At 32.9% G+C, this 24,651-nt stretch overlaps 2 protein-coding genes across 7 annotated transcripts in view; one reads left to right on the top strand and one right to left on the bottom strand.

Moving 5' to 3' along the window:
- LOC144847425 (protein Wnt-3a-like) overlaps positions 1-17,665 on the top strand; it is a 29,026-nt gene extending 11,361 nt beyond the window's left edge. Inside the window, exons 1-4 of one of the 2 annotated variants that reach the window (XM_078703791.1) lie at positions 3,509-3,578; positions 14,377-14,615; positions 15,795-16,084; positions 16,502-17,665. In XM_078703791.1, coding sequence (XP_078559917.1) covers positions 3,550-3,578; positions 14,377-14,615; positions 15,795-16,084; positions 16,502-16,981 — 1,038 coding nt within the window. In that variant the 5' untranslated portion in view covers positions 3,509-3,549 and the 3' untranslated portion in view covers positions 16,982-17,665. Of the gene's footprint in view, positions 1-3,508; positions 3,579-14,376; positions 14,616-15,794; positions 16,085-16,501 lie in introns of those variants that run through there. The other variant, XM_078703783.1, reaches the window with a different exon arrangement.
- Positions 17,666-19,346: 1,681 nt separating this feature from the next.
- LOC144846477 (uncharacterized) overlaps positions 19,347-24,651 on the bottom strand; it is a 55,644-nt gene continuing 50,339 nt past the window's right edge. For all 5 annotated transcript variants that reach the window (XM_078703548.1, XM_078703553.1, XM_078703549.1 and 2 more), the window contains one exon: positions 19,347-24,611. In XM_078703548.1, coding sequence (XP_078559674.1) covers positions 23,202-24,611 — 1,410 coding nt within the window. In that variant the 3' untranslated portion in view covers positions 19,347-23,201. The remainder of the gene's footprint in view (positions 24,612-24,651) is intronic.

Raw genomic sequence — 24,651 nt, 5'->3', positions numbered from 1 at the left:
ATCCCTGACCATGTTTTGTTTGTCATCAGTGCTTGCGCAGCCAAATAGCTATCCAATTTTGAAATTAGTTTTCTGCCTATATATCTCTTTTAATGCTAAATATCATAAAATAAATAAATAATGATACAAAATTAATTAAAAGTGATTGAAAATGACAGGTTAAATAACGTTTAGTGGTACGTTTCCCAAAACATGGAAATAAAAGAGTCCGTTGGCACCGATAGTATACCATAGAGAAATCATGGGTACAGTAAACGTCAAATTAATTTCACCGCACTGATTTTCATTGTTACCACATATTAAATTATTTTTTTTAACTTTTTTATTTTTGCTTCAGTCACTTATATGACCGTTAATAACCTCTGGCAAACTAACGTGCATCCCATTGTTACTGATTTGCATGGGAATATTCTATCATGATGATAAAGATTTCGCTTCAATCAATATACCGAATACCATAGAATAAACCAAGCATGTAATAGACCACAATACCATACTACCGATATGTTTGGAGTAGCCTACATTTTGTTATTTGTGCCATTTTAACGAAATTATTTATACACGAGTTCTTACTGAAATGTGGTCATATCTTTATATTTCTGCTATGTATTCTGAGACTGTGAAGATATTTAAAGATATGACTATCAGGACAGTAGTCAGATCAAACGTTCTTTGTATCAACATTCACACAGATTGATAAAAATTATAACTGATGTTTTAACGAGTAAAAATCCGTAGGCCCATTATATACTATACTGTACACTTTTCAAAAAATATAGCTATAAGTTATTTACGGTATCTATTTATTATCGTATCGTTTGTAATTAATAAAGTAGGTAGCTTCATTGCTGGCTGCCGTGGGTCCGTGGAGGGCCTAATCTGAATTTCTTCAGTTTCTAGTTAACCTAGAAACAAATATTAATACCTTTACCTTTTACTTGTTTGGTTACCAATCACAACCCCAACTAAAAAATGGCATTAGTTAACTCATAATGAAGATATATCGCCAAAACAGACTGATAAATACCAGCAAACTTATTGAAGAATGTCGGATATATAACGGTAACAATCTGATTAAAAAACGGTTTTTCTTGCCAGCGGAAACAGGCCCTATTAATAGTTTGAGGTATGCTTAGTACTGTACAAAAGTCAGTACTTGAATGAACATCAAAAGTTGCTCAAAAAGGAGCTATTGTTGGTTTGACTGGTAAGAAACTTAGTAGACCATCAAGACATAATCAGTCATGGATAGGACAGCTAGACGTGTAGTAATTAAATATAGAATAATAGAAAAAGGACAATGCGGAGGTTTAAGAAATATATGAATACGAAAAGGAGCTTAGGAAACTGTGTATTCCAGTAACCTCTCGTAAAAGCGGATAACGAAACACTTCAGACCTTTTCAAGGAGATAAATAGAAATGAAAATCAAGTCAATAGGTAGATATACATTCAGATTAGACATGTGTAATTGAGTTTAATCCCTTCAAATTGGTAGAATGGACTGTAAAAAGCATAACAAAAGAAATTTCTTGGGAATCTTTTTTTTTAATTGTGACGTTAATTTAAGAGAGTAACAGGTGATCATCCTGGTCATCTACAATAAGGAGGTACACACATCATACTTGGGTATGCCCATCTTTAATTTCCATTGTCAAAATATATGAAAAATATTTGTATTACAACTCATCCCTTTTTTGTAGCCTAAAGCTCTCTCTACATTATCAAACTTTATGTGACAAAAAATGTGATGTGCCCATATATGGATATGATGATATCATATCACTACCATATTTGGGTATATCAATACCATATTTGGGTACATCACACAAACTACATCACAAGTTTGACATTGTAGACAGAGCTTAAACAGTTCAAATCATATCCCTAATTTGAAGTAAGAAAATAAGTTGCATCAACGAAAGAAGATCATAAGAAATGTATATTCCTAGCATAATACTTTTAGGCTAGCCTGACTGTTAAGTTCCCTTTCAATCCCAGTTACATACCCCGCCTGATATACTTGGTTTGATATTCAATTATGAATACTAACTATACAGAGATTACCTTTATTAGTTACACTAGTTAAATAAAAAGACAAGTTTCACGACTTTCTTCTATTTACGCACCTCTCATTATTTATTTACATTGCAATATGTAAACAGTATCGCAACTCTGTTTGTTATTATCATCACGCAGTGAAGAGTTTGTTCTATAGCTGGATGATTCGTCAAAGCCTACAAAAACAGTCAGTTAAAATCAATGAATCAATTTATTAAAGTAAACCACCGGTTGAATGAAGTCAGGGTTTAGCTTCGTACAATCCAATTTTACACGCTTTCAACCTTTACAATTGAACTGTTTGATCATTCAATTACTGATGTTAGTGATAGCAGCTTTCTTTGCGGTATTTAGAGAGAATAAGAACTTCCAGCAAAGTTTTAACTTCGATAGGTTTAACCTTACATACCTCGAAATACAATTGAAAACAAATACATTTAGTAAATTTGAAGCTAATCCTCAAGAGCCTTGAATTTTGATTGGGTTTCCTACCATTCTGAAATATTCAAATCCTAAAATTATTTTTTTTTTTATTCCTGGATGCTACAGAATATCCCTATTCTTAGTCTAGAATGTTCTAAAATAAACTAAATTAGTTTTAGCATATATTTGATGATCAAAAATATATTTTAACTGGAGATATGGACTACGTTTTTTTCTAAATTTAAGGAACGATATAAATTATACTTCGTTTTCAAATGTAAAGGCCCATTTATACAGGAGGAATAACGATCAACGATAACTAGATAAATATGCATTTTTTACATAAAACAAAATAAATTAGAAAAGTTTTCATCCATCCATCCTTAATTGGCGAGTACATCAATGTTGGGATGAGTATGTAATAAAAAAAAAGCATAATAATAATTATATTGTCAACGTCCAATCAAATGACGTCATGATTAATAAGATCGATTGTGCTTATTGATCATGACATCATTTGATTGGAGCATAAATGGTTATCTATAATAAAAACTTTTCTTGTTTTGTTTTATGTAAGAAAATGTATATTTATCTATTTATCGCTATCGTCCTAGTGTGTAGCAGCCTTAAATCCTCAAAATTTGTTCAGGGAATTGACGCGTTTGGGATGTTAAAATAGTTAAACAAACTATAATGTAACCTGGGTGATGGGGACAAACTTTAAATTTAAATATAATTTCTACTTTTAACATTTAATTTGGCGCTTTATCACGTATTGATTTATATTGAAAAAGAAGTTGAAGAACGAAATTTAACTGGCACAGAATTTTCGGGGCGAACGGGTCGTTTGAGATTCAGATCTTGTTATGGATATTTGTCATTAACTATCTGACAAGCGTTTGATTCGTCAAGGGAACACAAGTTGTTCTTCCGTTCGTCATGCGAGTCACATTCAAACGATCCATTTGATATACAAGTCTTACCAATTCTATACACTTGAATGTTTTACAAAAGACGACATAGAATCAACAAAAATAGAATAGTTTAAAAGAAGAAAAGAAGTAAAATGCTAGCAACGTTGGGACTATACTTATGGTAGGCGTGTGTTATTTTGCTTATTTCTGCATGGAATTATGTGTCTAAGAAAGTTATTTGTATCGATGTCGGTTCTGTATTTTATCTAGCCATGGTGTAAAAATAATACCTACTTCTTTTATTATACTACACTATACTTAATTTCGTTGGCAAACATATGCCACAGTTCAGTTTTTACTGCTATGGCAATTTCTTGAATCTGTAGGCCTATCGTATTTTTAAATATTATGTGAATAAAAGAAACAGATTATAATTCATTGGTAAGTTAAATGAATCATACATTCTAAGCAATCGAAATAAGAAACAGATACTTGATAGATATGTCTAGATATTAATACTAGTATATGCCCTAACTGTGCGTAATATAGAAATAACTGTAGGCCTACAACCGTTTAAAGAAGGTTATTTGGCATGGGTTTGTGCTGATGCTAATTCACAGTGTAGGTCCTATCAGTTATTATGTTTCACATTTTACAATATACAGGTACTGTAGAAGCCTAACTAGATACATAATTTAAAAATATTATCAATAGGTCTACAACCAAAATAGAATATTATCATCGTTGGAATATCATTAGGCCTAATTTAAATGTATATACATACAAGATCTATAAGTGTACATGGAGCTACATTGTCAATTATAAACAGCATATCTATAAATTGAAACTCATAAAACCTAGACTTCGTTATTGTACTATGCGATACAATAACATCAAGTTAAGAGTTGTAGGTTTTTGTTAAAAGGTGATACGTGTTCTTTCATTGGCTTGACAAGTATGTTGACATGGATAGCCTAATCTCATTAATTTTGTATGCATTCAAAAGAGGATTTTAACACGAACATTCTATATCCTTTATGTTATTTGACATTCGTAAGTTGACACATTGAGATGATCCCATCGGTTTGACATGAGACTTATTCCAAGTCTTTTCTTTTCTGATGATGTAATCGTTTTGAATCGACCGGATTAAAACCAATCTATATTGACTTGGTATGAAGGTTAACAGTATAAAGAAATTGTTAAAAGGTATTATTTATCTGGTATATATAATTATCTCAAAAGAAAGGAAAGCTTAAGTTAAACTATCTATTTGTCAAACGTGTAACCTATACTCCCCAATAGCACGCCACTTACAGCATGATGTAAAGCTAATAGCAGGCCTACGTACACGAATATTGAGAACAAACCTAAAAGTTGAAATACTGTATGGACATTGTTAGACACAACTACTTATAGTATACACGGCTTAGAATATCATACAATTGTTTAGGCAACCTCACCAGACTATTGCTATCAAACGCTACTATATTTTACCATTTTACCATAGCAAAGCTAATAATAGTAGGCCTACGTACACGAATATTGAGAACTAACCTAAAAGTTGAAATACTGTATATGGACATTGTTAGACCTAACTACTTATTATGGTATACACGGCTTAGAATATCATACAATTGTTTAGGCAACCTAACCAGACTATTGCTATTAAACGCTATTATATTTTACCATTTCAGTTTCTACTTATAGAAACTTACATGTTTTATCATACAATATGTGGTATATATTTTATTGCTGTCTATGAATTAGGCATTCAGATATATACAATGTTCATTATTTTGGGTCAAAATACTCAAACAGATTGTATCATTGTATTTAAAATTCTTATCTGTTTATATGATCGATAGATAAATATCGTAAGTGATTAATAGAAGTAGTATTTGCGTGTCACTCTTTAAGGGTGGGATGGCCCCGGGTTGAACGAGTTAATAAAGTAGTATATTGTTAATAATGGCTTATGGACCAATTTCAATAACGTAGACTGGTTGGCGCAGAACTCCTCCAGGATTAAATAGCAGATTTTACGGATTAAAAAAATGATTCAATTTTGCTTTTCATCCAGGTTGAGTGACCAATTTGTTTTCAAAGAGCCCTTTCGAGTAACACGATTTTAGAATAAAGACTGATATTGTTCGATAGTATTGTAAGAAGTGTCACTGCTGAAGCTGGGACAACTAAAGAAATTAGTCAAGTTGAAAATCAAAGGCTTGTCATTGTTAGGCCTAACAACTACAGCTGGAGAAAAACTGATAAGCAACTCGGGATGTGTGTACAGCGTCTAAAACATTTTACTTTAATGAACAAAGATAGCCGGATCTGTTTACAAATCAAGGCTTAAATTCAACATTTATTCAATTTGATTTACTTTAGGAAACTTTATATTCAACATATTCATATTGTATGTACACTTTTCAGCATTTGTCAAATAAGCGGTGGGTTGCGACAGGGGCGATGGATTGGGGGCAAGGACGATGATAATTGTCGAGGATTTCAACGCATGCATAATTACTAAGAAATGTCAACTTTAGATTATCGTTAGTATAATTTATTTGCTTAATTATTGTAATTTTTTAAATCATGAGAGACTTTTATTAACAATATCATTACAACTGTTATTCAGAAGCGGATTCGGGGCATAAAAACCAGTGAACCTAAGCCCAATGTTCTATACCTTTTGTATATTTTAGAAATTTAGAGGGATATTATCATTGTATTTGTTATTGTTGCTTATAATGTTCTAATATATATCTAACATAGTTTTTCTCTTTATTTAAATGCGTGTATAGACTATACCTACTTATGCATGCATATACATATTTCTTTTCACAAATTCATTTAGGACTACCATTTGTTGGAAACAATTTTTGTTTTGTTTGGTTTTTTTTCTAAATACAACCCTTTTTGTTATGTTTAGTTACATCTGTATTTTGATAAATAGTTCTCGTGGGAGATTAATATTAATAATTCTTTACAAGGATGTGTAATACTTAGGTATGTCAACAAACTGCATCGTCATCTTCAGTCTTTTAATATTTACGATACTTTGTTACAACCTTTCCAGTTTAACACATGTTCTTTTTAATCGCATTTCCCCTGACACTCGATTATTGTGTCAGTACAAATTAGAAAGACAACTTCTTTATCCATACTTGTATAAGTTGGCCGAAATTATATGATCTATTCAGCCGGCTGTGTGATTATTCCAGGTAATAGAGGTAGTTTCCCCGCCGTCCGACAGGAAATTAGCCATGTCCTAGATGGAGTTCTGCAACTTAACATTCTTAAGTACTTGAAACAAATGGAAACATTTTGTTTGGTGGGTGAGTGTAGACTTTGGACAATTTCCGCAGTCACGGCAGCTGTGACTGATGGACCTGTTCTTGTTGTTGTCGATTGTTCACACTGTTCAATGTCCCTCAAGTCAGTAAACTTAACTTATTGATCATGGTGAAAAGTGAATTTTTTTTTTAAAAAGTGACATTATTCTAAGTGACTTAAACTGACCGATTTCGTCATCAAAATTAATGGATCTAAAAAATGTGTTTAGAGAAAAGAGATGTAAAGAGATGAGAAACATATGTACGGAAATAAAAGTGGGATGAACCCACATAAGATTAAAAAAAACATGAATGGGCCTGCTATATACTAATAAATATGCGCACAGTAAACACATTTAACGTGTAGACTAGCGTGTTAAACAACCTCATTAGTGTATCTCTGTAACACGCCCAACGCGTCTAACTTTCACTGGAGCATAACTTACGTTCTTTACGGGTTAAGCTTGTTACAGTGGAGCTAATAGTCAATGGGACAGCCTTTTTTTCGGTATCAAATTGGTGGCAAATGCTACCATGCATTTTTTAAAGATTACTATGTCTACTTTTAAGAAATCCATGATAGCAATGCCAATTGTACAGCTCTGGAGCTAACTTTAAGTCCATCGGTGTTACTTGTTACTTTATTGTAGGCCTATTTCAAATTTGTATTTGCTTTAAAAAACATTTTTAAATTCTTAAATTTAAATTAAAATTCAATATTACATGCCATCACCCTGGCTAGACGTAGGCCCAATCAGGTTTGGTTCAAGCGCAAGCAAAATTACAGCTACGAATAATCTCCCATGGGATTATATTTTTAACACGCTTAGGAAAACCTTTTTTTTAATTCATTCCGTTTTCTTTTAGTAAGCCCTCTCAGTGAAAAACACTGTTCATTTCAATGATTTCAAAATAACCTAAACAAACTTGTATAATTATTATTCCTATCATTTGCCTAATTTGATTAAATTAACGAAACATTTTGCAACAATTGTTCATCACAAATCGGGTCACAGGTCATAGGTCATTAACAAATTAGGTCTATATTGTCTGATTCATGATTTCTAATTGTAACCACATAATGCATTGGCTTATAAAACATTATCCGAATGGTTACTTAGAAAATGTGGTTTATTTTGAAGGATAGCTGTAAATGTTTAAGCAATTACATACATATCTTGGGAATACAATATTACGAATTAACGTTAACAATAATTATATTAAAGTATACAAGTTATACAGTAAGGGAGTTGGTCTTTTTCTAACAGTTTATCAAGAAAAGCAAAATATTGACCGAAAGGATATTGATGTTGGCAGTTGTTTATTAAAGCTGTAATTAATTTTAAGTTGATGATAATTGTCATAAATTCATTTCCTTAATGATTACTCAACAGACATTCTGTGATATTTCACATTTCTATCGTTTCTTGTCGTATATGAAGGGGAACATAATTTTTAACATAAGACAAACTATGTTCTTTAGTGTTGTGGTTATTAGTTGGTTTCCAATTAGTAGTAGAGCCCCTATTAACGGGACACCTTCAGGACCTAACAAAGTGTCCCCTGAATAGGGATTGTTCGTAGTGTTAAAATATAATATGTTTATCCTTGTTATTTCACGGGAAAGTTTCCCCATTGGTGTTCCCCAAATATGGGTGTCCCTTGAATAGGGGTGTCTCAGAGGAGTTTTACTGTCGTTAGGCCTACATTGTTCATTCTTATTACCGTAACAATTTTTTGGCTAGGATATTCTTCGGGAAACGTTCATAAACGTCTATATGTGTTCAATTCGCACGTTGATTGTGAAATAAATAAACATAAATAACAAACAGCATCAGTTTGCGCAACGGAAAGAAATTCGCGTATTCATATCCGTTACGTGTTTGTGGTTGATAATTTTAAAATTGTCTTGACCTTCATGGTCATATGCTTTAAGAGATAAATTGGCCTCTTTCAATTAATAGTTAAACTTACTGTTTATATTATTATGCGATGATTCTAACACGATTGTTTTACGCGTTTATGTAGTTCACAGTTACAGTGCATTGCGACTCAATGCATATTCTCCGCCAATACACGCTGTATCGCCCATAATAAACAAACATTTTCCTCTTTGACGAAACCGTGGGCTACCGTAGATTGGTGAACCCACAAAGCATCATTTAAAAAAAAATAGATTTCCTAATATAACTAATCTAGGAAGACAGACTTTGTATTTTTTTGCAAAATCATTAGATTTTGTAGTAGGCTAAGTCTTCGTTGTTTGTCTTTCGTCAGTTAACATGACTCGGAAGTCCGCTTTGCAGAATTGCATGAAGAGAGCACGAACAAATACCTTTCGCTCATCGGTTCACGGTACTGAAAGGTGTTAGGGACAGGAAATTTGGGCTGAACATCTTCATCGTTAAATGGTTAATTGTTAAAGAATTGCCATGCCTCATTTAAATTCTAAACGGTTGCTCTATGCTAGAATCAACACACGAAAACTACCTTGTGAAATTTAGCGCGATAGCTTGCAAAACAAGAATTTTACACATCGCTGTTTGTGGACACTTTCCTTAAGAATTTGTGATTTGAAAAAAACACGAAATATTTCTATTAGATTCTCTCTTACTCACTCAAATCGTATGGTCATCTATAATGCGCTATACCTTGCTATTATTATTTCTAGCATAGGCCTATAATAAGTACTGAGTTTGGTGAACAAATTGCGGGGTAAAATAAAATAGTGACGGAGTATGGGATTATATCAACCCTTCGGGGCCTAAAATACACAATAAGTCCCGAGATGTGATGTTTAGTCATAATCGTATTAGGCTATTAGAGACGCGACCGTAAGGCATATCATTCAACAAAAGAAAACTTAAAAGATGATTCGATTCAAATAAGCTTAACTTTATCTCTAGAGGCCATTTTATCTAAGCGACATGAACATAGTAGTACTGTATGCCTAATATAAATGCAATTTTACTTTAGACTAGAGGTACATAACTTATCTCCCTTACACCAAGCCTCTACTCAATGAGGAATTGCAGAACTTTCACTTTACGAGAGAAGCGCTGAACGAGCTATAGGCCTAATACACACTTTATTATGAACCCAATTGTCCATGGCATTGTTTCGGCGATCACAACAAATTTCTAAAGCGTTAAAACACTTACTAACTTTATCAATCCAGGGTATAAGATTGTAAACTAATAAAAATTAACAAGAAGAATATTGAGGGAAACCTTCACGTATCGTACCCTCTGACTATTAACACATGCACGCAATGACACGGTAACATTTTAAATCTCACTATTCAATTATTCGCGGTTAAATTTCAATTTCACTTGTATTCTCAAAGGTGTACATTTTTTTTCTTACCTTAGAATGACGTAGACGATTTTTAAATATCCAAGGTGCCTGACCAGTTATGACCTTAAGTTATTGCCTAATATCCAGTCATATATACATTTTCAACAAGAAATATCTATCTTTTCATCTTAGTAAGTAGCCCTAGTAAGGTTAAAACATCACAATACAGAGTTGTTTCCAAAATACTATTGAAGCAAGCAGATGGATTACGTAATCACGATTTTGTTAATTTGCATATTATAACGTGCAGGTTAACTGGCATTATAACGTGTATAGTGTAATTTGCATATAAAATGTGAAGCTAAATTAATAGTGTGGTAGATTAAAGCATACCCATCTATAATACGCTCGTTTATTTGTCATAGAAATCAGATGCATTTGCGTAGTTCATAGTAACAGGCCTACAACATTTCCGTCAATTCAACAGAATCTGAAAGTTCTAAAGTTTGAAATTGTAAATGTTGGATTAATATTCTCCAAGCTCCTAAATCGAATTGTGTGTGGTGAAAATAATAAGGGTGAAAATAAGGACGGTATAGCCTGGGAAGAAGACCTCACACTGGGCTAAAGTTTACAACGATCCAATCGGTAGATACTACCTCACCTGTGCTACTCGTCTAAGAGTTCTTTTTAATTACATCATTAACATCACTTTTTATCTAGAATTAATTAACTTTTACCTTCTAACCATAAAGCAATTGAAGATCATTTCCGATCCTCAATCATTTGTGGATTCATATGTTGACGTTGTTCAACATTTTATGTTTTGTAATAATCGTAAAATCTGTTCAATAAGTTGGTTTAGTAGATTGGAAAACGCATCATTAAAGTAAAGAGTTTAATAAGGAGTTTTTGTGTTTGGTGCCACACGAAGGCGTTTACAATCGTATCACGTCAGTAAAGTATTCGTTATAGGGCAATAATACATACAGTTTGAGTGAAGCTGTTTATAATATGTTTACAAGTCGTCTACCAAAATATTTTTCTTTGAGTTAATTATGAATGGTTTATCCGGTGCATAAAATTCTACAACGATTTAAAAGCTAATGCTATAAAGATGTACAAGGTCACCTTTTTAGCCAGAGTGAACCTGACACAATTCCACCTACATATTATTCATGTGCTTATTTTCTAGTAAAGTACATACATTTTATTCATAAAGTTTCGTTTGTATTGAAGTTTGTATTGTTGTATCATGATTGAAGTTCTTCCTTTTTTTTATATCAAGGCCCAATATATTAAGTAACAAAGTATTGGGATCAATTTGGAAATAAAGATGCGCAGGCTCTGTGTCCCACGTCTTTGACACATCATCTCTCGTACGGCTTCTATTGTAAATTTCCTGCTGAAGCCAAGATAAAATAAAGTTAATCTGTATTCAGCTGGTATAAGCACTAAAAGTTTGAAGAACAATGAGGCCTACCATGATGATCAGTGTGATTTTGTATTTGATTGAGATTTGTTTTATAATTTATGTATTTCTGTCTCAGAGCAATACAAATTGTTATGTACATTGCATTCCTGTATGATATTAATAAATACAAATGTTGTTTCCATTGATGAATTTAATCCGGGTTACTGATGAACTTGCATGTGACATGTTCATAATTGACAGCTTCATAATTGATACTTATCAATATTTATTTATGATATTATCTATTTATCAATTACTGAAGTTTCCGGATGCTCTCACCACACATGATTACTGCAGACTGTTGGTATTTCGATGAATATCGCACCTTATCACGGAAATAAATTATTAAATGTTATTATTATATTATTATACAAACTCCTGCCAATTTAAAATACTTATTGTAAGATAATATCAACCATTGAAACGAATCAATTAGATTGCTTTGATGAATATGCAATAATTCTGTGAGGAATTTGGGTGTTCTTTTTTATTTTGTCCCTCGTAACTTTCGTTATTGAAGTAATAAAAAGGCAGCTTTAAAATTAAATTGGATTTATTCATTCATTGTTATTTCTGTCATTGAAATAAATGTTTGTCGTTTGTCAACAGAAATGTTTAGAGTACGATTGACAGGCTTTACGATTTAAACACAGATTTTATCGCGATTTATAATGGAATTCATTAAAACATATACTGTGCATAAGAAGTAACGAAATATTGCGAAATATTAGCGGAAATAACTAGATCGAGGCAACAACAATTGCTTAGTATAAATTATAATAGTATTCTACCATTTCTATTCTTTGTTCAAAATAATTGAAACGCGTATAAAAAAAGTAGACGCATCGTTCTACCATGTGTCACACACGCCACATAATTTAGATATCGCGCGTCAAAAAAAAATGCGTAGGCCTACCATGATTAACTGCTGAATACGTCATTATTTTGTTCTAATTCTTTATAGGCTAAAACGAGAAAAATCATCACCGTAACTATACTAGGCCTATAAATATACTAAAGAAACTGTTTACAAGTTGTAAATGAGTCAGATATAGCTGGATTATACGCTAGACTGGGAATTGTCTCACCGGGGACAGTATGGCACTGTATCCTAATAAAGACACGAATCAACACATTCATTTTTTGTAATAATTTTGTCTTACTTGATATACTCTAATATACGATTAACACGGCTAAGCTTTCTAAGCCTCTTTTCCTTCATGTAAGTCAAAGACATTAGGGTTTTTACACATGCGTGTAATAATGTTATCTTATTTAATGTATGTTTTTCCGCACACACGTATAGTGTACAAATCAACTAGCTAACAACATGCAGTTATGTCAGCTTTTACGATGTTCCAGAGTGTTAATGTATAGACCCAGTTTTGACTTCTTTTGCTTTAAAATGGAGAGGTGTAGGTCCTCGGAAACTTTAACCCGCGTAATAAACTCTACCAGCCTCGTAAACGCGTCGTCAACAGAGCGATAATATGCGCCTTGTTAACAAGTACAAGACGTTGGGAAATTTACGAGTGAATTTATTCATGTCATTAATGGGTTTGATATGATGGGTTTGATTTCAGTTAAACTCTAGCCTTGTCACAAACATTTGATGTTTAATTCTAAGATCAGTACGACAGCTGGTTGTTGCTTAGACCTACTATAACAACAGACACGAACAAAAAATAATTGTTTGAACAAATGTAAATAATTAAGCTATTTGTTAACATTTATTAACACAAGACGGCAATAATCACTGAAATAATAAAACTAGGTTATAGCAACGCACAATTAGCTACAGTAGGCCTACTACTAATATGTATACTGTTACAAATATGTATATACTAACGTAAAACTATTATTATGTTATACAGTATTACATCCAATGTATAAATTATAATTATATATTAAATTAAAAGATAAATTTAACAACAAAAGGGATATTTGAGACAGGCGGCTGCGTTGCATCACAGAGACCATAATGCTGTTTCATTATTTATACATTTTGATATAGGCCCAGAATTGTATTATTTAAAGATGTATTGTCCCCCTAAAAATAATTTTTTTAATTTTTTTTGTTGAATATGCCATTTTAATATCACATAATAGTTATTCACTATGACCAAAAACTTGAACCAAAAAAAAACATTTTTCACCAAAAAAATGTAATTTAAAGCAAAATATACCTAAATTGTCTGGAAGACAGTGGTTTTTGGTTGAAATTAACCATTTCTTTTGTCTTTTTATAAGTGAAATAATTATTTTTGATGATTTTTTTTCTACAGAAGTGAATAACTTTATTAAAACTGTGAAATTGAAATATGATTTTATTAATCTTTATTTTTTCATGTTTTGGGGGACAATACATCTTTAAACATCTTCCCAGAGCCAGCCAAACAAATTCAAGATGATGTATTTTTTACTTTCAAGTTAATTAGACAGAACCTGAATTCAATTACCAATGTCCTTAAAAGACAAAGAAACATATGCTCCTGAGTTTACTATCGGTGTAAATTATATTTAAACAAATTACATACAGACTAACATTGTACAACGCAGTACCGTACCGTTATATAAAGGCGCTGTTTTAAGTCTGCTTTCTATGCGCACTTAATCGCGCGAAACGAGTGTTGGTTTATGCGCATGCGTATTTATATTCCCTTTCTATTTTTTGCGATGCGAAGGATCGGAATGCGCGAACAATAAGAGGCGTGGACTTACGCCTAGTAGTATATGTAAAAAAGGATTTATGTGGATGGTAAATGGTAAAAGTAATTTAACTAACAAGTAGGCCTAAACTACGCGTCATGATTTAGTTCTATCTTTCGCTTCTCAAAAAATACTGTTTATCATTTTATTTCTGTTTCTAGGTATATGGGGACAGGGTATACAACTACTACAGAGAATCAAGGCGTAAATTGCTATGAGATACCAGGGCTTGTAACCAAACAAATCAAGTTCTGTCAGAAAAACTCAAAGATGATGGTTAGCGTCGCTGAGGGCGCTCACATGGGAATTGGTGAATGTCAATTTCAGTTTAAAGGACGGCGTTGGAATTGTACGACGATTGTCGGTGAGCAGTCGGTGTTTGGAAACGTCTTAGGAAAAGGTAATGATTACGCGGTACAAACAATAAAAATAAAATAATGTAATACATGTCTGCTGTAATCATATCGGTCCTGTGAAGACTATTTCTGCGACTATCCGAATTTTAGAAAGTCGTGAAAGCGTTCAAAATGTCGTAGCGCACACGTTTCAATTGTGACGTAGTATTCTGTGCACATCTACGAACGTCGTGCGCAATTTTTAACCATTCACCACGGACAGTTTATCGAAAGGCCTAAAGTAGGAAGTCACTAAAACCTCTCTTATGAGACACCTCTATCAGGAGATATCTTACATTCACATTTATATTAACGGTAGTGGAGCTTAGCTTGGTGGTTAACATGCTTGCCTTCCAATCCTAAGATCCGGGGTTCAATCCTGACCTAGTGCCAGGGTTGTAACTACTTACGACTATTTCAACTCCCCCTAAGCCTCAAATGAGGCACGATAAAGTATTAAATAGTTTATTCATCCTGTAATTGGCGAGTCACTCGCTGTTGGATGTGTATGAAATGGAAAAAAAAGGGAAACTTTAGGCTACCGTGAAACGAACAAGATTAAATATGATCACTACGGCCAATCCCTATAAAGGGTCTCGAATGTGTCCCCTTAACAGTTCTACTATACTTCCATCATAGTTTTCTATGCCACACTTTAAAAAATATTTCTGCCATTATTTTTAACTTCACAATAAATTGGCAACATTCTGGAAATGTTTCATAATAAAATCGAGACACGCGTGCTGTCTGGATACTCCGGTAACATGTATCTATCTCGAGGCAATTCGAGTACTTAATGTTACTGTAAATCGTCAGATGAATTTAGTTTGTAACGCCGTCGGCTGTAGGTAAATATAGTAAATATATAATGAACATTTAGGTTCAATTACATCGGAGTACTATTCATAGATTCATTTTGTAGTCTCTCGTATGAGTTGTAAAATGAAAAAAAACGGCATACAACTGAGTATATAACAATACTTTTTATATACAGTAGAACTGAACTCCTATTAAGGGGACACTTTCGGGACCCAAAGCGTCCCCTTAATGAGTGTCCCTGAATAGGGATTTGATTGGGCATAGTGAGCATACATTTCCCTTCGTTTGTTTCACAGAAAAGTTTTTAGTATGTTCATTGATTTTTTCATTTTTATTAATATTTTATCATTATTTTCGTTTTTTAGGTTCCAGGGAGTCGGCGTTTGTACACAGTATACTTGCAGCCGGAATGGTACACGCGGTTACACGGTCTTGCTCACGAGGAGACCTGCTGACGTGTGGCTGCGATGGCCGTCATCGTGGACCACGTAATCATGATTACGACATCTCACCAAATGAGACGTGGAAATGGGGTGGGTGCAGCGAGGACATCATGCAGGGGGTGAAGTTTAGCAGAAGTTTCTTGAACCCAGGAGAAGATAACCGAAATGCAAGATCGGCAATGAATAGACATAACAACGAGGCTGGACGTCAGGTAGGCCTATTACTTTACATCTCCCAAACAATGTCACAATCTAACTTATTAAACAGTGCATTGACAGATAATCAATAAGGCGGTTTATTGTTTGTTGAGCTGAGCCGAAATCAATGTGGTATATTATTATTACTATTATTATTATTATTAGGAGAGATGTCTTAATCTTCACTCAATGGATATAATAGCATAGTTTTGTCGAATTTCGTTCCACAACTTTCCGTTTTCATATCCCAGAATAGTACGATGCTAATGTCGTTGCATACGTTTAATAACATTGGATTTGCAGTACTATTTTCCGATCGAATGTTGTCGAGTTGTACGGTATCTAGGCCTACTTTACTCCGATTCCTGGAAATAGAGATTCAATAACGTAACATTTCGTAGTTTTAATGAATATTATGTGTTTATTTGCAGGCTGTCCTGAACTCTGTAGAACTAGCGTGTAAATGTCACGGAATATCTGGTACATGTGAATTCAAAACGTGTTGGTGGCAACAAACGTCGTTTCGGAAACTCGGTGACAACCTTAAAGTTCGCTACGACAGCGCTAAAGAAATGGTAATAACGTCACAGACAACAGCACGCGGTAACGAATATTCATTGAAACCAAAATACAAAATGTTCAAGAAACCAACAAAAGGTGATTTAATTTACTATGAAACATCGCCCAGTTACTGCGAATTTGATCCCGATAATGGATCGTTTGGAACGCAAGGACGAGTGTGCAACGCGTCATCACACGCCATCGACGGCTGTGAGTTAATGTGTTGTCAACGCGGTTACAAAACGCAACGCGTTGAGAGGATTGAACGTTGTGATTGTCAATTCGTGTGGTGTTGTGAGGTTAAGTGTAAACAATGCAGGCGCGAATATGATGTACACACGTGTAATTAATAAACTTTGAAACAAACTTCTAGGCAGAGTTTAAAAAATGGAAGTTGTTCCCGTTAGGCGCGCAATCCACGGGTTTGAATTGAAGCTTATATTGAGCCACGCAGAGGAGTAGCAGCATAGTGACCGCTCACTCAAACAAAAACCCAAATGTTTCGAAGAAAATCAGACATATTGAAGAAGAAAAACAGATTCTATCTATCAAAAGTCAGAAGTTGAGCGCTGTTGGTTGAAATAGGTAATTCAGCTTTCGCTGTTTGAATCCCGAAACACGAATAAATTACTGAAATCATGTGTCACCGTTAGTATAATTGTAGAATAGTAATACGTTTTAAATTTACTGTGAACATAATTACTTGACAACATTTTTAACTATACGATACAATTGTACTTACCAAAAACAACGAAAAAATTCAGACGATGTAATGTATACAAATTAAAGTTACAATTTTTCGTATTTATATAATAAATAAATGTAAATAACTATACTGCTTTCATCTTGAAGAAATATATAATAATTTGTATAATACTATTTATATTTATTGCAGTTGGTGTATGCTAGGATATTTGAAATGTAATTACAATAGTCTAGTGTTTATACTATTAAGTTTTTATTGTTTTTGAATGCTTATAATTAAGTCTGCTGAATCGGATAGATTACGTAATTAAATATAGAGTAATGTATGACGTATAATTTCTCTCAATTTCTCACGTTTGTTTGTTAGATTTCGAATATTTATTAAGTGACACTAGGGAAGAGATCACTCTTCCCTGGTGTCATGGACTACTCTAGGTGCTGGACAATATTTACCTGCAAAAAAGCCTATTCGGTCAACTTCCCTTAACAAATGAAATAATACTTATAAAGAAGTAATGAAATACTTACCCCAGAGAATCTGAACTTGACGTGGACAGAATGTAGGCTGAGGTACTGTACGAAAACCATAGGAAGTAATGAAATACTTAACCCAGAGAATCTGAACTTGACGTGGACAGAATGTAGGCTGAGGTACTGTACGAAAACCATAGGGTAATTTCCATTACAGAACCTGTAGCATAATAATATAGGCTATATACAATCAATGATAACTATGAATGCAGTTACCTTGAACAATCCTAGCCACAAATATCAAGAATGATAACATTAATCATTAAAAAAAACTACGTTTCTTATAATTCATGGAGGATCCTCCATTTTATAATTATATTCGCATTATCTTACATGACACATTAGGCTAGAATAATACTGTAAATAATGTTTGGACATAGACCTACGAGTACCCTGGTATCATAACATTATAGCCAGCACTTTGCGTCGTTAATTAATGCTCCGTGCTTCTGATTGGTCAGTAGTTTTAGAACGGCAAGCGAGAGCCAAGTGACCTCAGACGACATTCTCCAGACACATTTATTTTCGATAAGCATACACATAGCCCGTATAAGCCTTCTTGAATCAGTTATCCATTCCATACGTTGGATGGTCAAGCCTGGGCCTAGATAAAATATTAGATTGTATCAATGTTTGGTTTAATAGAGCAAAGTTTACCCATGTCATAGTCCTGATGCTGCTATGATGATGACTCTTTCTGATTGGTCAGTAGTTAGTAGCTAAGATAAGCTAGATAACTAATCAGGAAAGAATAACAATTATGAATACGATTACGCATGCGCATACGTGTTTGCGATGACGCAAAACAGTTATGGAGAACTAATCGTCACAGATGTAAAACAGGAGACACGCCTACTATTAAGTGGACACATCACGGTTAGGGAATACAATAGGAGTGTTTCTGTAGTAAATGTTGAGTATTAATACAGTTTAAAGTTTAGATACTTGACTTGTAGGTATAACCTTCAAATCAAATCGTTATTCTGGAGATTTTTATACATGTAAATATAGATTACATTGATAGGGTTTAATCTATTTTGCTTTTTTTTTCATTTACGATTCAAACTGAAGTTTTAGAATCATCTCAGTATATTTTTGTAAAATTTACAGATAGAAATTTGAGAATTAAAAACATTTGAATGAATTATGAATTGTTGTACATTATATCTATTATATCTATATGTTTATGTGTAGTGGAATGGTACAAATAATGGCATGAGGTGAATGATGAAAGGTTATTTTTAAACTTACAGTCATGTTTTGTAATGTGTATATCAACATCAAAAGAATCTGAATCAAAATAATCTGTTTACAAACTTATTTTGCACAATTTTGAGTTAAATGAGTAACTGTAAATATCAAAATTCCAACAAAAACAAATATATAAATATGTATTTACAGTGTACTCTCTATTAAAAAGAAATTGAATGTTGAAATAACCAAATAAAGATATAAATGATGTAAACAAATTCAATGCAATTACATTAATGTAAAGTTTTTTTTACAATATCATACATACAATGACAGGTAACATAGCATGACAGTTGGTTTATTGGTTCTGGGTTTGTAAAAAGATTTGTTAAGCTTACCATAGAGAAATACTAACTTATTTCTCCATGAGCTTACCAATATCCACCAAAATGCTCAATGCGCTTGTAACATTACATTATGTAACAAAGTATCTCAACAAATACAAACAAATATTATTTTTATGCGTATGGATATTATTAGACCAATAGACAGTAGCTTTACATTTGGCACGTTTAAATTTCACATTTTAAAATGATAATCTATTACATTACGAATATAGCTATATTTTCTTATATAACTAAATTCATAAAAACAAACTTATCTATATAATTCCATTAACACATATCATTTCATCGATAAATCAATGATAAACCTAGATACATGCAAAAATATTTATTTTTCTTATTTCTATAAAAATATGTTTTATGAACACAAAAGTCAAAAATAAAAAGTTAAAATGTACCCTCTTACAACATTCAACAATCTACACGTCCAAGACTCTTTATGAACAACCTACCCGTAATACATTTGAAGGGTTTGGCCTTAATAAATATACAAAATATATACTTTTTAAATGCCATATAAAATGTCCAATACATATGGGTTACAGAATAATACTATTATATACAATAAGTCAAAATGGATAGGTCTATCAGATGCTTAATGGAAGATAGGGGTTTGAAAACATCTACAATTTATATCAATTTTCACAGTTCTCGCATTATGGAAAATTCAGCATTTCTAACAAGAAAGTACATTAAAATGAGACTTATATCAAAGGTTATGACTAAAGTCACGTTGACCACCAATGAACTTTTGATTCAAGATTTTATTTTACATTTATGTTACAATATCCATGTTAAAAATAATACTGTTATTCATTTCTGTGGTGAACGCTAAAGGCCAGCACATTAAAAAGCATTTTCTCCCCTGTTTGTGCTCCAATAATTAAATGTCAACATTGTATTAATGTACACCAGTTTTGAGCCACACTTAAAGAAATAGATAACATTATGTAGGTCAAACAAATAATAATAATGTGTCCAGGCTGATTTTTTAAAGACTTTTCAATAGCACAATTAAAGACTACCGAAATAAGTCAATGGAGCATAAAAAACATCTGCACATGCTCAAAACAAATCAGTGTTGTCAAAACTTCCATGATCAAGCTAAATTCCAAAAATTGGACAGGTTACAGTAGTTATCACAACATAGATTGATTCTTTGCTGATCATCTTTATACTATTACTAGTTGAGCGACTAAAAATATTTCCTAGAATAAATCAATAAAATAAAAACGAAATATTTTTTTACTGTATACAACAATTATATTATGTCATGCATTACATTACAAGTTTTTTTTCTAAGATTAATACATTTTTTTTACATTTTTCTATATTATTATTATTAGAAAAATATTAATGTTACAGTGCATAAAGATCAAGGGAATTTTAAGAATTTGAAGGTTAAAAGTGTTTTAATACAATCGCAAAACAACACAATGGTTTCTCGATACACAACATATTTCAGATATTTTTCTATTTATATTCTCAACAAATATACATTTCTTAATATACTTTGATTGCAATGTAGTTCGTGCAGCCAATGTAAAAACAAACTATAACTTTATTATTATTAGTGTGGTTTGCTGAACTTTTAATAATAATTATTGATATTATGAAGTACAGTATAATAAAACGATTATGTACATATACATACATAAATATACAAGTAATTTTATTAAAATATGAATTGAGAGAATAAACAGTATTTCACACTAAGTATATACATGATATACAGAATATATATAAAACAAAAACAAAGCCATAAAAACCAGGGAAAAGTGAAATTTTACTCTTCTCTGAAAACACATTTAAAATGACAATAGTAGCTAATAGCTTTAGTAGAATAAAGTGATTAATTAATCCATCAATCAATCAATCAATCAGTCAATATATAGATTCCCTAATCAATCACACACACAATTCTTTAAGGTTTCCTAATACCATAATTTAAAATTTGTGTACATATATCTAAATACAGTTTTTGGTGTTTCTTCAAATACACGATTTGCAATCAAACCAGGCCATGTCAACAATATTATTCATTCAATATTTTTCTTGCCTGTCTGGTTAACTTTTATTTATTTCTTCATAAGCAATTCCCATTTACCAGGTTCAACAGATAACATTAAGACATTTTTGGAATACTCAATAGGCTTAAATATTTTTTTGTTTCTAATGCACTGAATATTCAGTACCATTACGTACTTCAGAGTTGGGCAAAAGCTCCCTTAAGGCCAATTTACACAGGCAAACCGTAGCGGTAACCGGTAATTGGAAAAGAACAATATTTGTTATTTCTTATGACTATTCATACGGACGAGTTGTTGAGCAGAAACCCACTCAGAATAGACAAATTCTATGTGGGCAAGCTCAAGCTTTTCCACTTAACATTACCGCACGTCTGTGTAAATTGGCCTTTACAGCAAAGCTATTTCGTAGTAGATACAATCATCAAAATATTTATTACTTTCATGAATACAGATTGCTGATACCTCAATAGTATACAATAGTACAGTATTTCATATCTAAATGAAATAAAGAAAATAAAGATAGTGACAATAGCAATAGAGTTTGATAAGACTTGAACCAATGACATTTTCCACAGCTGCACATAAAACTAAATAAAACAATTAAGCACCTTTTATCAATTATAATTAAAATACAAATTACCAAAAGCTGAATGATATAAATTTGATATAATTGTTTCAATTATATTAAAAAGCATGACGTTGTGGATAAGCAAATGGAATAGAACACCGCCAGACAGCATTTACGAAGATACATACATAGTCGGACAAAAAATGAAAATGAAGTTATCTAATTTTGAATAGAAGCAATTTACAATTTATCACATAAAACAGTAAGCTAATTCATTAAATAAAATTAATGCATTTTCTATAAATAAATGAATTTTATATAAATTTCAGGATGTTAATTAAAGCCAAATGACCACAAAAATGTCTGCAAACTTTAGTTCTTAGATTAAATCTTTTTTTAAAATGCTCTTGAGCTGTGATTTAACTGCATCATCCGCTGAGAAATACAGTACATTGAATCAGGTTTACATGTTGTAACACCGTTGTCAATTGTACCGGTCTTAAGCCCAATACTTGTAGTAACACAACTTATATAGCCATAATAATGATTACTCCATTTTATAACACACCTGAGTAGGTTTTTGTCATTTGATTGGAGGATTGCACATGGTATTCAATAACTAATCCATCGAACTCTTATGTCACCAAGAGTGCAATTTTGTTATATATTCGTATTCATTCTTGTTACAATGAGCAACCATTACCATGCGCATCAAAAAGCAACATGTAGCATGTGTCATTTTGTCTATTTAACTTGTTTTCCTTCACGTCCAAAATTGGAGCGCTGCCTTTTCAATGAATGATTTAATGATTGTATTTATATTTGTGTAATGGAACAAATAAAATGTTCTATTTTCACCTCATGAAATTATTTGTACCATTGCGCAAAAAATACTCACTATTTATATACCAGCCATATTCTTTGAACATCTTGACATAATTGAATTGCTTAAACAAATGCTTTGCTGGCCACATTCCAATTACTTCAATAAATTCAATATTGTCTTGTTTAAAATGTCAGTGAATACATTTTCATCTCATTTCATATCTGGAATTCTAGCAGCATGGCCACTTACTGAAGGTGGCATAGTTCTTGCAGCAGAAATAAGGTTAGCGGCAATTGACATATCAGATATTTTTAACTACAATACTGGGCTAACAACGTAATCTCCCTCCGACGACTTGATAGGATTTGAAATATTATTTAAATTTTGCATTGCCATTAATGATTCTGTTTTTGGTAAATCTGAATCAAGTTCGCAAGATGGCGTAAATAAATCGTCTATAATAAGTGGTTCTATATCAATTTGTGTTTGCGGTCTTTGTACGACCGTATTGCCTGCTAACGTTGTCGGCAGACTGACCACCTTTCCATCTTCCGCATTTAACTCTTGCGGCGTATCTACTGGAATGACCTCAATACCTAGACTGTTGTTACTGTGATCACTATCAATACCCGAATCTGGCACTTCAAACACACCAGTTGTTCCTTTATCAGTTCTATCAACTGTGTCTGTTTGAGGTTTTTCTGGCAAGTAAGAATCTAATGACTTAGACGGATGACTTGCCGGAGGTGTTAACGGACAGTCTGGTATTCTTGAGTAATTACACTTTGTGAAACCATCGCTTAGGTTGCCTTCTCTTATTTCTGTTGGTCTAACTGATAGCTGTGAATAAGGCATACTGTTACACGTTTGCGGTGGAGATCCACCACATATTGGTATTACAGTATATGGATCTATATTGTCATTTGGATCCTCTGTCTGCGTGTTTGGGCTACAAACATAATCACCTGATACATCAGGATTGTTTGTCTTTGAAAAAGCAGGTTTGTTGTTGTTTTGTTGATTTAAAGGTGCAAGCAGCAAAACCTGCTGACTTTTGTTACAATGATCTGGCGATTCTGGGGCATCTCTTGGTATGCTCACTGAAACTGGACTAAGTGGAGAGGTTGAATGAGTATGGCCTAATACACCATACTCATAACTGTCAGGAGAGGCTGGATAATCTGATGTAGTGCTTGAGGTATCAACCGATGCCGACGTATTCAAACATGGAGGTACAAAATCTTTTCTACCCATGCATTGGTAGTCATTTGATATCGGTGAAGGATGTTCAACCGAATTACAACTTTCCTCTTGGCTTGTGTCGATGGCAATTAATCCATCCGTACCCATTGTGTGATATTCTACGCTGCCATTGCTTCCGAAAGATCCATCTCTTTCAAGTAAACGAACCTTAGGGTAATATTCATTGTCAACAGGTGGCTCAAACACTGCATCATCCTCTTCAAAATAATCCACTCCGTTTTCTCGATGCTTTTCGCTCACGGATTGTCCCATTCCCTGACTTGAAGAGCACACAGCTGCTTTGGTAGTTTTATCTGGTATCTCTCCCATTATTTCTGACTCGTCAAAACCCTGGTCAGATTCTATTCCACTGCTTGTTTTCGATACAGTTCTTTCCTGCATTTTGTTTGGGGGCGCTGTATATCGGTCATTGAATGATTTTAACTGATCAAAATGTTCTTTTTCTGGTTTCAATGGTGCATCCTATAGAGAAAATTAATAAAAACAATCAACATTACTGCAT

The sequence above is a fragment of the Antedon bifida genome, chromosome 1 (genome assembly GCF_963402885.1).
Source record: "Antedon bifida chromosome 1, ecAntBifi1.1, whole genome shotgun sequence".
NCBI classification, from domain to species: Eukaryota; Metazoa; Echinodermata; class Crinoidea; order Comatulida; family Antedonidae; genus Antedon; species Antedon bifida.
This window is presented reverse-complemented; position numbering and strand designations above follow the sequence as displayed.